At 35.9% G+C, this 16,204-nt stretch overlaps 1 protein-coding gene across 1 annotated transcript in view; it reads right to left on the reverse strand.

The window, feature by feature from the left end:
• LRRCC1 (leucine rich repeat and coiled-coil centrosomal protein 1) overlaps positions 1-15,913 on the reverse strand; it is a 41,470-nt gene extending 25,557 nt beyond the window's left edge. Inside the window, exons 1-6 of the mRNA XM_011995649.1 lie at positions 15,619-15,913; positions 13,204-13,409; positions 12,835-12,900; positions 9,919-10,086; positions 7,724-7,899; positions 7,416-7,625 (exon numbers count right to left, since the gene is read on the reverse strand). Coding sequence (XP_011851039.1) covers positions 7,416-7,625; positions 7,724-7,899; positions 9,919-10,086; positions 12,835-12,900; positions 13,204-13,409; positions 15,619-15,716 — 924 coding nt within the window. The 5' untranslated portion in view covers positions 15,717-15,913. The remainder of the gene's footprint in view (positions 1-7,415; positions 7,626-7,723; positions 7,900-9,918; positions 10,087-12,834; positions 12,901-13,203; positions 13,410-15,618) is intronic.
• Between the last annotated feature and the right edge of the window lie 291 nt (positions 15,914-16,204).

Below are 16,204 nucleotides of genomic sequence, written 5' to 3' on the forward strand. Positions count from 1 at the left end.
TGCAGAGAGTCTAAACCTCAGGTAGGAAAAACCAGACTTCTGGGCCTAAGGAACCAGAGGGCAGTATGAAGTGGACTGCAAGTGGCCCAGCAAAGAATGAAATAAATGAAATGAACTTTGAACTGCTACCTAAGATAAAAACATACAATCTGAGTCAAACCAAGTTAAATGCTTACTAAAAACAAAAATGCCAACACTCTTTGGAGGACTATTACCAAATCTAGAGTATCCACAACAAAACATTCACGATGTCCAGGATGCACTTCAAAATTGCTCGCCATAGGAAGAACCAGGAAAATGACCTATTCTCAAGAGAAAATGGAGACCAAACCTGAGATGACTCAATGTTTGAATAAGCAAACAAGAACTTTAAAATAGTGATCAAATAGTGATGTTCAGTGAGATAATAAGAAATACGCCTGTCATAAACAAAAAGACAAGAAAACTCAGCGCAGAAGTAGAACTATAAAAAATAGAAATTCTATAACTGAAAAATACAATGTCTGAAGTAGAAACTGACTGAGATTAATAGCAGAATGAGACAATAAAGAAAGAGTACACGAACCTGAAGCTAGCTCAATGGAAGTTATTCGATATGAAGAATACAGAAAAACAAATGTTGACAAAATGTACAGAGCCTTGGGGAATTTTGAGGCAATATCAAAAAGTCTACATGGAATCTGAAAGAGAGAGGAGAGAATGGAGCAGAATAAATATTGGAAGAAAGTTCCTAAATTAGGTGAAAACATAAAATTACAGATTCAGGAAGCATAGAGAAACTGGAAGTAGGATAAACACAAAGAAAAACATCCTTAGGTACAATGCAGTCAAACTGCTGAAAACAAACAGAGACAAATTCTTGACAGTAGCCAAAGAAAAATGGCATATTACATACAAGAAATCAAGGATCTTGAATTCATGTTAACTTTGCAATCAAAACTATGGAGACCAGGGACAGTACTGAAAGAAAAAAAAATTGTCAATTGAGAACTCTATATTCAGTGAAAAAGTCCACTAAGACTAAAGGTGAAACACACTACTATCCACAGATGTAACACTACATTTGCTACAGGAAGTTCAGACTGAAAGTCCTGGCTGAAGGAATATAACACTAGATGGAAATTTGAATACTCAAGAAAAAATAAGAGCATCACAGTTGATTTATATACAGATAAATACAAATAATGTTTAAACATTTTACTTGAAATGATACAGTATTAACTCTAAGTAGACTATTTCAAGTCTTTTTTTAGAGCATTCAGACCAAAACAAAACCTAAAGAATCGTGACTAAAAAACCAACATTATGAATTAAAACTGAATTATATCCCAGCACTTTGGGAAGCTAAGGCGGGTGGATCACCTGAGCTGGGGAGTTCAAGGCCAGCCTGAACAACATGGAGAAACCCTGTCTCTACTAAAAATACAAAATTAGCTGGCGTGGTGGCACATGCCTGTAATCCCTGCTACTCAGGATGCTGAGGCAGGAGAATCGCTTGAACCCAGGAGGTGGAGGTTGAGGTGAGCTGAGATCATGCCATTGCATTTCAGCCTGGGCAACAAGAGTGAAACTCTGTCTCAAAAAACAAAACAAAACAAAACAAAACAAAAAAACCTGAATTCTAAAAATTATCCAACAGAAAGTAGGAAAGGAAGAAAAATGAATATAAAACAGAGACAAACAGAAAACAAATAACAATAAAATGGTAGACTCTAATCTAACTTCATTAATGATTACAGTAAATTTTAACAGACCCTTCAAAAGAAGTGATGGCCAGATGGGATTTAAAAACAAGACTCACTTTTCTTCTGTCCACAAGACCCATTTAAATATAAAGACACAAACAGATTAAAAGTAAACAGATGCCACGATGAGGTATGCCTCTACACCCACTAGGATGGCTATAATGAAAATGACATAAAAGAACAAGATAGCAAGGATGTGAAAAAACTGGAACCTTCATATACTGCTGCTGAAGATATAAAATAGTGCAGTTACTTTGGAAAGTCTGGTAGTTGCTCCAAAGGTTAAACATATGACCCAGCAATTCTACTTCTAGGTATATAGCCAAGAGAAATGAAAATCTATGTCTACACAAAAACTTATACATAAATATTCATAGAACTATCATAATAATCAAAAGTAGAGGCTACTCAAACGTCTATCAACTGACAAAAGGATAAATAAAATGTGGTATATCCATACAATGGAATAATTATTTGGTAATAAAAAGAAATGAAGTATTGATACATGCTACAATATGGATGAACCTTGAAAATATGCTAAGTGAAAGAAGCTAGTCACAAAAGGCTAAATATTATGATTTCATTTATATGAAATGTTCAAAATAGGCAAATCCAGAGAGAAAGAAAATAGATTTGTGGTTGCTTAGGGTTGAGGGTGTAGGTAAAAGGAAGTGAGCAATGACTGCTAATGGGTAGCACTGAATTGCACACTTCAAATGGGTGAACCACATGGTAAGTGAATAATGTATCTCAATAAGGCTGTTAAAGAGGAACATTTCATAATAATAAAAGAGTAACTTCATCAGAAAGACCAAGCAGTCATAAACGTGTATGTGTTTAATAACAGAGCTTCAAACATAAGAAGCAAATAAAGAACTAAAGGGAGAAATACAATCCACAATCACAGAGATTTAAACACTTCTTCATGCTGCAACTGACAGAACTACATCAACCCCTCACCTCTACAAACAAAAAAACAAGCATCAGCAACTGATAGAATGGACAAAAAATGAGTAAAGACATGGTTCACCTGAAAATACTATCAATCATGCTGACTTAATTGTAGAATATACATTCTTTTTAAAAGCACAATGAATATCCACCTAGAAAAACCATATGCCAGGCTATAAAAAAACTCAATAAATTTAAAAAGATGGAAATTATTCAGAATATGTTCTCTGAACAAAATGGAAGTAAATCAGAAATCAAGGACCAATAACATATGTATAGAATGACAAATGGTTTAAAAATTAATAAAAGACATTTCTAAATATTTCTTGGATCAAGGAAGAAATCACAAAGGAAATTAGAAAAGTATTTATACAATAGCAAAAGCAAAACATACCAAAATTTGTGGCATGCAGCTAAAACAGTGCTCAGAGGAATATTTATGGCTTTAAATGATCATATTAGGAGATAAGTCTAAAATCAATGATGTAAGTATTTATATTAAGAAGTTACAGCTGGGGGCCGTGCCTTATGCCTATAATCCCAGCACTTTGGAAGGCAGAGGTGGGAGGATCGCTTGAGGCCAGGAGTTCGAGACCAGCCTGGGCAACACAGTGAAAGAAACCCTGTCTCTACTAAAATTACAAACATTAGCCGGGTGTGGCAGCACAGGCCTGTAATCCCAGCTATTTGGGAGGCTGAGGCAGGAGAATCGCTTGAACCCAGGAGCCATGGAGGTTGTAGTGAGCTGAAATCAGGCCACTGCACTCCAGCCTGGGTGACAGAGCAAGACGGTATTAAAAAAAAAAAAAAAAAAAAAAGGCGCTAGAAAACAAACAGCAAAGTAAATTCACAGTAGAGGAGGAAAATAACCAGAAATCAAGAACACAGAAAACAAATATTTATCAAATTAACAAAGCCAAAAGTCTATTCTCTGAAAAGATCATCAAAACCCCTTGCTAAACTAATCAAGCAAATAAATAAAAAATAGAGAAAACACATATTACCAGTATCAGTAATGAAAGAGATTTTCATTACAGATCCTATATAAATTAAAAGTATAATAAGGGAATATTAACAATTTTATGCTGATAATGAGATGAAATGGACAAATTAACTGAAAAATACAACTTACTCAAACTGACAAAGAAAAAAAGAACCTGGAGCTAGATTCTACAGTTTGTAAGGTGATTTAATTTTTTTTTTTTTTAAGAAATTCATTAAAGAAATTTAGTGAAAAGAAAAGTGTTTTCTACAAATGGTACTGAGATAACTGAAAATCCACATGGAAAAGAGTGAATCATATATGTACACAGATCTAAATGCAAAAGGTAAAACCATTAAAACTTTTAGAGGCTAACACAGGAGAATGTTGTTTTGGTATGCACAAAAGTTTTTAAAGTTGCAGAAAACAATGATCCTAAAAGGGAAAAAAATGATAAATTGGACTTTATCAAAATTAAACACTATGGCTTATCAAAAAACCAGTAAGGAAATGAATGTGAGATCCACAAACAGGGAGAAAATATTCATACTAGATATATTTGACAAAACACTGGTGTCTAGCATATATAATAAATCCCTACAACCTGGATAAACAACCCAATTTAAAAATGGGCAAAAATTTTGAACAGGCATTCATAGAAGATAAATAAATATTCAATAAGCGCACAAAAAACTGTCCAACATAACTAATCATTAGTGAAATGTAGATTAAAATCAGAACAAACATCATGATACTCCCCCTAGAATGACTAAAATAAAAGCAATGCTCACCTCACCAAATATTGGTGGTGTGGCAGAAAAACTGGAACAGTCATACATTGTTAGTGAGAATGAAATAGAATAACCACTTTGAAAAAAGTTATCAATTTCTTATAAAACTTAACATACATCTACCCTATAACCCAGAAACTGCACTTCTAGCTGTTTACTGAAGAGAAACAAAGATACATGTTTACAAAAAGATTATACAATAATATTCATTGCAGCTCTACTCATAAACCTCAAATAACCCAGGTTATAAGCTAGGTTATAACCTTCAACAGGACAATGGAAAAGTAAAGTGTAATATATTCACAGAATGGCATACTTCATAGAAATAAGTACTGATATACATAATAGCATGGATTTTTAAAAGGTTATGCTGAGTGAAAGAAGCCTTACACAAAAGAGTATACACTGTATGATTCCATTTATATTAGGTTCTAAAACAAATATTAAATAATATATAGTAGACTAAAAATCAGAAAAGTGATTGCCTCTGGAGGCAGTAGAGGACTGCTTGTGGGAGAGGCCATAGGGAACATGATGTTAACCTTCACAGAAGTTTGGATAACAGATATATGTATTCTCAATTCAGGAAATATGCAGACCTGTATTTTACATCAAAGAAAACACCTAAAAAATATTTAACTCTAATTAATGATATGCATGCTTAGTATTTAGGGAGAAATGTACTAATGTGTGTAATATACTTTGAAATGTGTCATAAGATAGTCTGATACATGAATAGATAGCTACATGACAAAATAAATGTAGTAAAACCTTAAGTGTAGAATCTAGTTGGTGGATATATTGATATTCAATAAGAAATTCTTTCAAGTTTGCTGAAGAATAAAAATGCTCACAATAGAATGTTGGAGAAAAACTAAAATAAAGGCAAAACAGTTTTTCACAGATATAAAATTTTCCACTTCGGCAGGGTAATTATGATTTTAAGTCCCATGATTAAGAAAAACAAATGTCTTTATTATAGTACAGCACATTGCATTAATATTATGACTTTATAAGTTGATACTCGAGATGAAATCATTTGAGTGTAAGAACAGCTCAATGCAATTCAAACTGCATGTGTACTCTTTCCACCAAGATAGACAGTTAACAAGAAGTCATTTTCTTAAACATTTTAAATATATATAGCAGAGAATCACCTTTCTTTCCAGATAGCTAGACTCCTGTTTTTGGTTAACAAAGTAGAAAGAACTAGCACTGTAAGTGAGAAGCATGACACAGTTGAAGAATTTGACTGGACATAAGGAGATATGAATTTGGAGCTCAACTATCTTGCAAATAAAGTACTTTTAAATAAGTGATTTAAATTCTGGAACTTCTTTTCTACAACACGGACAATAATGCATTAATCTCTATCTACTTGATTGGGTTGTCAAGAGAATAAAATGAGATCAGTCAATAAGAAACTGAAATGTTCACTTCACATTAAAGACATTAAAAACTTCAATCTAAGTTCTTTCATTGGTAGAAGAGTCAGCCATTAGAAAAGATGAAAGATGAAACCTGAGGAAATGGAGGAGTCCAAAAGTCCAGCCATACAGTATCAATGATGTCAAATAATACGTAGGCCAGCATTCTTGTCTCACTTCTATTACTATCTCCTTATTGGCTCAAACTGAAATCTCTATGGATTTCTGAAACACAGAATCCTCACAGCCTTATTCACTTTCACTCACCTAAGGCAGACCTCTTGTGTATCCAGCATTGTTAATATTATATAAATAATAGTTCAGGATTAAAAACCTCCTGAACCATAACCATTTCATAAGCATTTTCTACTCCTCCCCCTTTCCTAAATTTGAGAAAAAATTTTGACTAAGAAAACTTAGTTACAGAGGTTGGGCTTGGTGGCTCTTGCCTGTAATCCCACTACTTTACGAGGCTGAGGTGGGAGGATCACTTGAAGCCAGGAGTTTGAGACAAGCCTGGGTAACAAAGCGAGACCCAGTCTCCACACAAAAAATTTAAAAATTAGCTAGGCACAGTGGCATGTGCCTATAGTCCCAGCTACTCAGGAGGCTGAGGTGGGAAGATTCTTGGGCCCTGGAGTTCGAGGCTGCAGTGAGCTATGTTCCTGCCACCATACTCCAGCCTGGGTGACAGAGTAAGACCCTGACTCAAAAAAAAAAAAAAATTAGTAACAATAACAGTTACAAATTTTTAAGTTGAACTAACATTTGACTAATAGCCTCTTTGACCTATACCACTATCTTTCTATCCTACACCCAGCTAGAAGGGAAATAAAGTAATAATCTATTGCAGTCAGATAGTAGTGGTACCCAAGAGAACCACCGCAACTGTGGATGATAGTGAGAATGCTGGAGCAAGGGTTGGAGACCTGAATAGCAGTAAATTCTAGGAATTGTAGTTCATAAACATAGCTCACAGATTCTAAAAACTAGAGATTCAGTAGCAGGGGTAAAAAAGGATTAACAGCTCAGGAAAGTATAGATTGATTAGCTGATGGTCTACTGGAAAATGAAATTGATACAGGAATTATGTAAATTAACCTGCCATTCAGCTATAAGTTGTAGAGGTGATTTTGACCATTAATCCACTGAAGAGAGAGTAGAGGCCAAAGTATTCCTTTGCGTTAAGTAACACTGAGTCCAAAGAGTTTCCCTCTTGCTTATGGTGGAAATAAAAGGCGGGTGGAATGGAAGTAATGTGAAATACTGCAGAACAAGACAAAGAAATTACATAATGAAGATGTAAAGGAAGACAAGTAAAATGAGTGAAAAATTTATGTTAACCTTTTACTACCACTATGCAATAACAGAACCCTATTTCTGTAGAGGAAAACAAAAATATATGAACAGTGATGCATTAAAATAGGCTGGTCAGCTAGTACATAATTTTTATTTTACATTTTCTTAACTATGTTTTCTTCAATAAACATGTCTATATAGAAGTAGGAAAAATAGTTACCTCATTTAGAAGTTGTAAAATTTGATCATCTAATTTCTGAAGTTTTATCTCATTCTGCAAATCGCTTTCATGATTACTTTTCTCTGGCTCAGAAGACTGACACACGGACATAAAAGACGTCAACACAGCATCACTTGGTGGACTTGCAAACTGTTCCAAGGGAACTAACTCATCGATGGGTGCTGTTATCACTGGCATTCTATCAATGATCTATGACACAGAAACAAACCAAAATCCTTTTAATTTATATTCACTTATTGAAATTTGAAGGTATTTTTTATATTACGAAAAAAATGTAAATACTATACCTCATCTTCACTTATATTTAGGGGAGAATCAGTAGAAACTAAATTATCCAAAAGACCCTCTAGGCACTGCAGCTGTGATGAATTTATTTCTGCCAAATTTACTGGTTCACCAAATATGTTCTTGCAATCTAGGATTCTAAGCTGTGGCAAAGTCTGGAGAATAACTGCTCTGTACCCTTGGAAACAAATCATTCAAAATGAAAACTTAAATATTAAAAAAAAGTCAATTATTTCTAGAATAAATCAAATTTATCAGCTATCAGATATATCCCAGGGAATAGTTTCAGAAGGCAAATAATAAACTTGTTACTTATTCAACTTCTCCAGCATGTAATCATTAAAATATAAATATAAATCATTACATATAAAAGAAACAAAACACTTCTCCTCCACTCTCCATCCCTCTCAAATAACCCTCCTGATGAAGTTCAAAAAGTGAAAATAACTATCTCTAAAAAATTACTTTAAATATATAATGCATAAAATCAGCAGAAATTTATTCTAGGAAGGAAGCTAAATATGTCTTTTATTTTTTAATATGATTAATATAAACAACATAAATGAACATAAAGCAGGATGATGTGGATAATGACCAAAATGACCAAATTTCCCTAATGAAGTCTCAGTATTAGCAAAATATCCCCTTTGTTCTTTTAAATTACACATAACTAATATTAAATCAGGTACACTATCAAGTAATCAAGAATAATATGTGTATTTTCCCTAAGAACAATTAAATCTGACAAATTAACATTCCTTTGGTACTACGGTTAACAGGAGCACCTTAATCCTGCATAAACGTAATTTTAAAACTATTTCTAATAAAGACCAACAGAGTGATTGGAAGAATTCCAAAAGTAAGAAAGAAGTCTGACAAATTAGTATTAGAAATCTTGAGGGAAGACAAGTTTTTTCAGCGACAAGTTACCTCTCAATTCTTAAGGGAGGGTGACTGTATTGAGAGAAGTACCTAATCTAGGAAAAAAGGTGGAAAACAAAGATTCGAATTGTAGAAACCAGAGGTTCTTGAGACAAGATTATTTAAAAAAAAAAAAAAAAAAAAAATCCAACCCGAGGGTTTACCAGAGAAAAGAAAAATGCAAGGCTTTAGAAATATGGTTTTCTTTCCAGGAAAGGGTTTCCTCAGAAAACTCTCAAATCTGTCTTGATTTTCAGGGAGACTTTATGGAAAACAATAGGAAATATTTTCCACCTTCGGAAAACAATTACCAAATATATCAGATTTTCTTCTGTGAAATAAAATTACCAACACAGGTTTCCCATGCTGCAAAAAGCCTTCTTGTAGTTGTGTATGAATAATAAATGAAGCCTCTGTAGCTAACTTGTACTCAAGCAGATCGTTAGAATGTATATTCACATTCTACACATTTCTCCCTTATTGTTTGGTTAAGCAATATAAGTGAGTTCTAGAAATGATAGTCTGGTCTGCTTTATCTTTGTCAACTTGATTGATTCTCAATTGGCTCAAATAGCATTTCAGCAGCACTAGCATCTCTATATATTAAACTTTCTCAAAACAAAATCATTTATTAAAAATGTAATAAATTCACATAATATGAAATTCAAAAGGAACATAGTGAAAAATTTTCTCATTTCTTAATCTCCAGTTGCCCAGTTCCCTTTCCTGGAGTTAGCCAATATTATAATTTTTTAAAAGTGTGTATTCTTCTAGATGTTTTATGTACATACTGAGCACACACACACATGCGTGCATACACATATATGTGTGTATATAAATGTTTGTGTCTGTGTATGTGTGTTACCCTTTTCACACAAATGGTGGCCTACTGTATGCAGTACTTTACAACCTGCTTTTCATCCTCCTAATGTATCTTGGACATAATTATCCATTAGCAGAAAAAGAGATGCTATATTCTTTATTGTGGCTGCATAGTATTATAATATTATTAATAGAATGTACCATAATGATATAATTTTGAGGCATTCACTTATCAAATATGAAACTGCCTAAATAGGAGAATCACTGAACTGTTAATCTTGTGTTCTGTAACAGTCATTAGTCTTAATACACTAATTTTATTTGTAACCATGTTTTCTCCAATATAGAAAATGTTGCAAAGCTGAAGACTAAAATGAGGTCACAAATGCCAATTTCAGGAAAATAAGGAAGCTCTGAATATTAACTATTAGAAAAAATATTAAATTGTTCTTACCTGGTAGTCGACAGACAGGGTTATCATCTCCATCTTTCTCCAAAATAAGATTGGTCAGGAAGTGCAATCCTATCGTACACTGAAGTAAGTGATGGATACTATCTATACAATTACTATGTAGATCAATATACCTAAGTTTATGCTTAATTCCATGAAGGGGAATCAACCCTGCAATAGGAAAATAATTCTTTAAATGCCACAGCAATAGTCTTTCCAATAGCTAATTAGAAATAGTGGCTAGATAGGTTATACTTTTAGAGGCAAACGGGCAGCATTAATAAGATCTTGCTGTGAACAGCTATATCTAATGAATAGGCTATCGGTAAAGTTATTTGTCGTTTTGAAGAAACACAAGTTTAACATTTCTTTGAGGCTTTAGTCACCGAGGTTCCTGGGCTCTGGTTGTCTTCAAAACAAAATAAATCAAAAGAACTTCCTCAGGTGGATGCACACACTCATATGAGAAAAAGGTAAAGCAACGGCTTTAGGCTGCCTCAACACATCAGTCTTGATTAGCAGACATAAGCAAACCCTGTAGTACACTTCAATTTTGCTGGTTTGAATATAAAATAAATACATTAGCATTCATTTAATTCCCTGGTAATATTTCTCACACAAGCTTATCTAGAACATTTTGTAGCAGTTGCTATTGGTGCCTGGCCCAACTTGGACTTCAGCTGCAGCTGTCATGGACGAGTACTAATTGTACAATGGCAGCGTACCCTTCAAGTACTTACAGTTTCTTTTTCTGCCTCAGAACTTTCTCCAAAATGGAGAAACCATATAAAAAGCCATGTAATCATATGAACATTCACGTACAGGTCTTTGAGTGGACACATTTTAATTTCTCTTTGGTAAATACCTAAGAGTCAGACTGCACAATTATATTTAAGGGTTATGTTTACTATTATAACAATAACAAACTGTCAAACTCAGCCAGGCACAGTGACAGCCAGTACAGGCTCACGCCTGTAGTCTTAGCACTTTGGGAGGATGAGGTGGGTAGATCACTTGAGGCCAGGATTTCAAGACAAGCCTGGCCAACATGGTGAAACCCTGTCTCTACTAAAAATATAAAAAATTAGCCGGGCATGGTGGAGCATGCCTGTAGTCCCAGCTACTCAGGAGGCTAAGAGAGGAGAATCGCTGGAACCCAGGAGGCAGAGAGTGCAGTGAGTCAGGATCACACCACTGCACTCCAGAGCGAGACTTTATCTCAAATTTAAAAAAACCAAAAACCTCCTTTCCAAAGTGGTTGTACCATTTTAAATCTACCAGCAATGTATGCAAGTTTCAACTGCTTCACAATCTCACCAGCACTGTCACTGTTTTAGCTATTCTAGGGGTGAAATGGTATTGTGGTTTTAATTTGTATTTCATTAATCACTAAGGATTCCAACCATTTTTTTTCATGGCTTATTTGCCATTTATGTATCTTCTTGGGGAAGTGTCTGTTCAAATCTTTTGCTGATTTTTTGGGGGGTTGTTTTTCTTCCCCACTATAATGTAAGCCTTGTAACTTATCTTACTTATTGTTGTTGGTTTTTTCATCACTATAAGACAGTGTTTGATATAGTGATCTTCATAAACACGTACTGAGAGAATGAACTATCTTATCCATTCACATTTTTTAGATAAGGAAATTGCATCCAAAGAGTAAACACCTCGCTCAACATTACACAGTAATTAATGACAAGGCCAGGGTTGAAACTCAGTTCCTTCTTTTTTTTTTTTTTGGAGATGGAGTTTCACTCTTGTTGCCCAGGCTGGAGTATAATGCCGCAATCTCGGCTCACTGCAACCTCTGCCTCCCGGGTTCAGGCGATTCTCCCACCTCAGCCTCCTGAGTAGCTGAGATTATAGGCACACGCCATCAAGTCCGGCTATTCTTGTATTTTTAGTAGAGATGGGGTTTCTCCATGTTGGTCAGGCTGGTCTCGAACTCCCGACCTCGGGCGATCCGCCCGCCTTGGCCTCCCAAAGTGCTGGGATTACAGGTGTGAGACACCGCGCCCGGCGAAACTCAGTTCTAATAACTCACGTCTTTAGAGGAAAAAAGGTTTTAAAAAATTAAAATACAGTTGTTACTTCAGCTTAAGGGTACAAACTAGGTCTTTTTATTTTTTGCATACTAAGCAGCTGGCACAGGGTAGTGTTCTTTTAGTGGGGGAGAAGAGTCAACCAATGAATCAGATTGTTTCAAATATTGATAAGGATTGTGAAGATATTAGAGGAATTCTGATAGTTCTAACAGATAATTCTAAGAATAGTCATGAAACTTCAACTTATCAGCTACATCACTTTAATCAATTAAAAAAGGCAACACTTTAAAAATCTTCTTAGCTGTATTACAGATAAAAAGAAAATATCATTTTATTTGCTCCTTAACTTGCAACAGCCTTTGGAATGCGGCATGTCACTGTTCAACATGGTAGCCATTAGCTACACGTGGCTTTTTATTTTCGAAGTAAAATTAAGTAAAATTACAAATTCAGTCCTTAAGTTGCACTAATTATATTTCTAGTGCTCAATAACCACATTTGGCTACTGGCTACCATACTGAACACAGATTAGAACATTTTTACCACTGTGAAAGTTCTATTGGAACTATTCTTCTCTATATAACAGTACATTGACTAATTGGCTAAAATTAAAACATATTCCCTTAAACTGGATCCTTTCCAATCAAGTTTTTCCTGCTACTGATTACCTTGGTTTTTACTTCTAAATTTTGTACTCAGCTGTGGTTCTGGCACCAACAAAACAGAATTATGACTGGAATACACTCTGTAGATGAGCTCTTTGGCTAAAAATTAGATTAATATTCAGAGATATCCAACATGCTTAGCTGAGCTGTTAACTTATCACATGCGGCAAAACATTTAGCATACAGAAAACATAAGCATTTCTACTTACCACTAAGATCATTTATGTGGTTGTATGATAAATTTAGTCTAGTCAGATTAATTAGTTCTTCAAGTCCTAAAAAAAAAAAGTAAAATAAAATAAAGCCTTTATAAAATTTAAATAATTAATTAGAGAGATATAGCATTACAATGTTATTTCAGACTGTTCCAGTCTGGTAACAGCGAAATCACTTTTATTGGCATTTAGAAAAAACAGAATTTTAAAAAAATTGACACTTTTTTGGAGAAAATATTTTGTATAATGAGTTTTGGACTCAATTTTTAAGTTTCTGATAATATTTATTCCATTCTTTTGGGAAAAAAAAGGACCTAAATCATTTTCCTTATGTTAAGTGTTATATGAAAATCGCTTACAAACCTTCTACTTTTGTAATCAAATTGCAGGACAAATTTAATGTGCAAAGTTTTGTCAGTGTGTTTAGCCCTTCAATTCGACTTATTTGATTAGATGACAGATCTAGATGTCGTAAATTCCAAATATGATCAATGGCTTCGATCTTGGAGATGTTATTGCAATGAAGATTGACGGCATGAAGAGTTGAATCTAAAGATAATTCTGATATGCTACAAAAGAAAATATATATTATTAAAAAAAAGATTTTAAAAGCATGACCAAATAACTAAAATTAACCAAACAGCATGCAGATACTAAATATGTGCTCTATTCATTCTAGAATGAAATCTTTCCTATTTGTGGTACCTTTGAAATGTCTCACAAAACACAATGCTTCTTACAACACAACCAAGTATTTTGGATTATTTATACAAACGAGAAACCGCCCAAGGGAGGCAAGTGACAGTGGGCATTTCTAACTCCTATATGCAGTCATCAGCATATATTGAAGGCAGTGCTGAATAATAGTTAATAACTGTAAAGGCTTTGGAATCTTAATATCCCAGTTCGAATCTGCATTCTACCACGGTTTTGCTGTGTAATTTGAGCAAATGACAACTTAAGCCTCAGTTTTCTGACCTCAATTAATTCTCACAATAACTCTAAGCAGTGGGTATCTTAAGGATACCGAAGTGTATAGAAATTAAATAGCTTGCCCAAATTCTTGCAGTTATGTTAACAGAGCGTATGTCAATCCGGATCTCATGCTGGAGATTATAACTTTATTTTCTTCTTCGTGTGCAATAGCTATTTAATCCACAGTCCATTGCATTTTCAAAAAGAAACCATGTTATTGCAATTTCTGTTGAAAAAGTCCCTATTCTCCCTTGTTGAAAGTTAATGGATCTCCCCTAAACAGAACTCATCTCTTCACTCCAATTACTATTTAAAACTGAAGCTTCTCCTGAAGATAGTAGTTCCAGGAACATAAACTACAGTGCACACGGTTTGGAGTTGCTGGATGGGAGATACAGCCAGGAACAGGGACACACAATGTCATGGGCATCTGCTGTAGGTTCAGTAGCAGCTACCTTACAGCTGTAGGAAACTTAACTCTGACAGCAGGGAAGCATTTGCAAATTTCAGACTAGCAACCTTTAAATGTTACTATCTGGAGCATTTCGCAATTATCCCGCCCTGTCATTTACTTGAGTTCTTTCTTAGTGCCAGACCTTATGCTATCAACACATGCTCTTAATGACAGTCATTTATTTTCTGACACATTTCAGTTTCTCGACATTAATAATGTGCAGATAATGTGAGATCGTAGAAAAAGCACAGTGAAATTAGACGGAAAATGGGTTTGAATCCGAACTTCATTCTTTACGAAGTGTTTAAAGATGAACAAATTGTCAATAGACTCTGAGTCTCACTCATCACTTGTAAATGAGAAAAATTACTACCTTGTAGAATTACCGTGAGGATTAGTGATAATGTATATAACATGCACACACAGATGGCATTCAGTAAATGGCACCTAGTATTAAATAGAAATGTAAAATGTCCCTTGAACACCATCTTCTTGGGATCATCTGGCAAAGTTTAAATCAGAATCCAGAACAAGATGTTTAATTATCAGTAGCAAAGTTCGCGTAGAGGACACGCTACAAAGGAACAGCATATGCAAAGGCACAGAGAAGTCTGCTATGGAACTGCCTGTAGCTCAGTACAACTAAATAAAGTGTAAGTGGAGAAATGTTAAGAATCGAGACTAAAGAGCCTCAAATGCAGGCGGAGACCTGCTTTACAGAATTGCAGAACCAAGTGCCTCATACGCTTTGCACAAGTCGGGGCTTCGAGAGAGGGAAACGGTGAACTAAATATAGTAAGTTTAGTACTTTCAAAAAGTATATGACTATATGTATTGCAGTGTTCTGTAACAGACAAATGATTTCGAATGGAGGCAAGGAGAACTGAGGCAAAACTAACAGGCAGCTGCGACTGCTCGCTCATAGCTGCCAGAGATACTATCCTGCAGGTTTTTTTTTTCAGAGGGAAGAAGAGGAAAGACGAGAGAACACGAGAAAACCAACAATTAAACGGCAAGCAAAGGAATAAGTAAGTAAGCAAAACCAGCAGAAGGAAACAGTGGTCATAAGCTGGTGGAGGACAAGGTCTTGGGGCAGTTTCAAGGCTAAGCAGAGTCGTGTGAAATGCTGGGCAGGAGACAGGGGCGGGAAGACATCCATCCATGGCTCATTCAACCTGGCACTTCGGCAGAGCAGTTTTGGAGAAGTGGGGAGGCCGAAAGCCAGACTGCGTTCACTTATGGTCTTGGTAAAGCAGTGCCGCGCCTCCGCTCCGCTGTCGCCGCCAGCCACCCACGGCCCCGGCCCTGGCGAATGCGCGGGTCGCTCCCAGCTGCGGAGCGCCCTTTACCTCTGCAAGCCTTTGTCCATGAAGCATACATCCCCGCAGCTGCTGTCGCCGTCTTCGTTTTCCACTTCCGCCTCCGCCGCCGCCGCCGCCGCCTCCATAGCACCGGCGACGGGGAGCGGGGTCTTAACCGGCACCCAGCGAGGGGTCCCTGAGCTTAGGACACGCCTCCCGGAAGCGCGGAAGTGCGGCCCGAGGGGGCGGAGCGAGGACCCACCCTCCAACTGACAGCCGGGAACTTTCCCGCCCTGACGGCGCCGCAAAACTGGAATCCTCGTCCCCACCGTGGAGTTCTTTCCCTTTTACGGCATCTGCGGGTGCGACTCTTCAACTTGCTGTAAAGTGAAACTGCTTCCCGGGCGTGTAGGAGTTGGAGAATGAATGGATTTGTCCTGTGTACCTAGTAGCCGACTGACTTCTGAATGCGGTTTTCACAGGGTTTGGCTTTACGTTCCTTTACATAGTCTTACATACCTATAAATTGTTCCACTGGCCATTGCACCTCCTGTTGATTCATTGAACATTTGTGGGATGCCTTACTGTATGTAGTCACTTCCCTGTATGAGGAAGAAAAAGGTGAAACGTATTC

Source organism: Mandrillus leucophaeus, unplaced genomic scaffold, assembly GCF_000951045.1.
Source record: "Mandrillus leucophaeus isolate KB7577 unplaced genomic scaffold, Mleu.le_1.0 Scaffold494, whole genome shotgun sequence".
Classification (NCBI taxonomy): Eukaryota; Metazoa; Chordata; class Mammalia; order Primates; family Cercopithecidae; genus Mandrillus; species Mandrillus leucophaeus.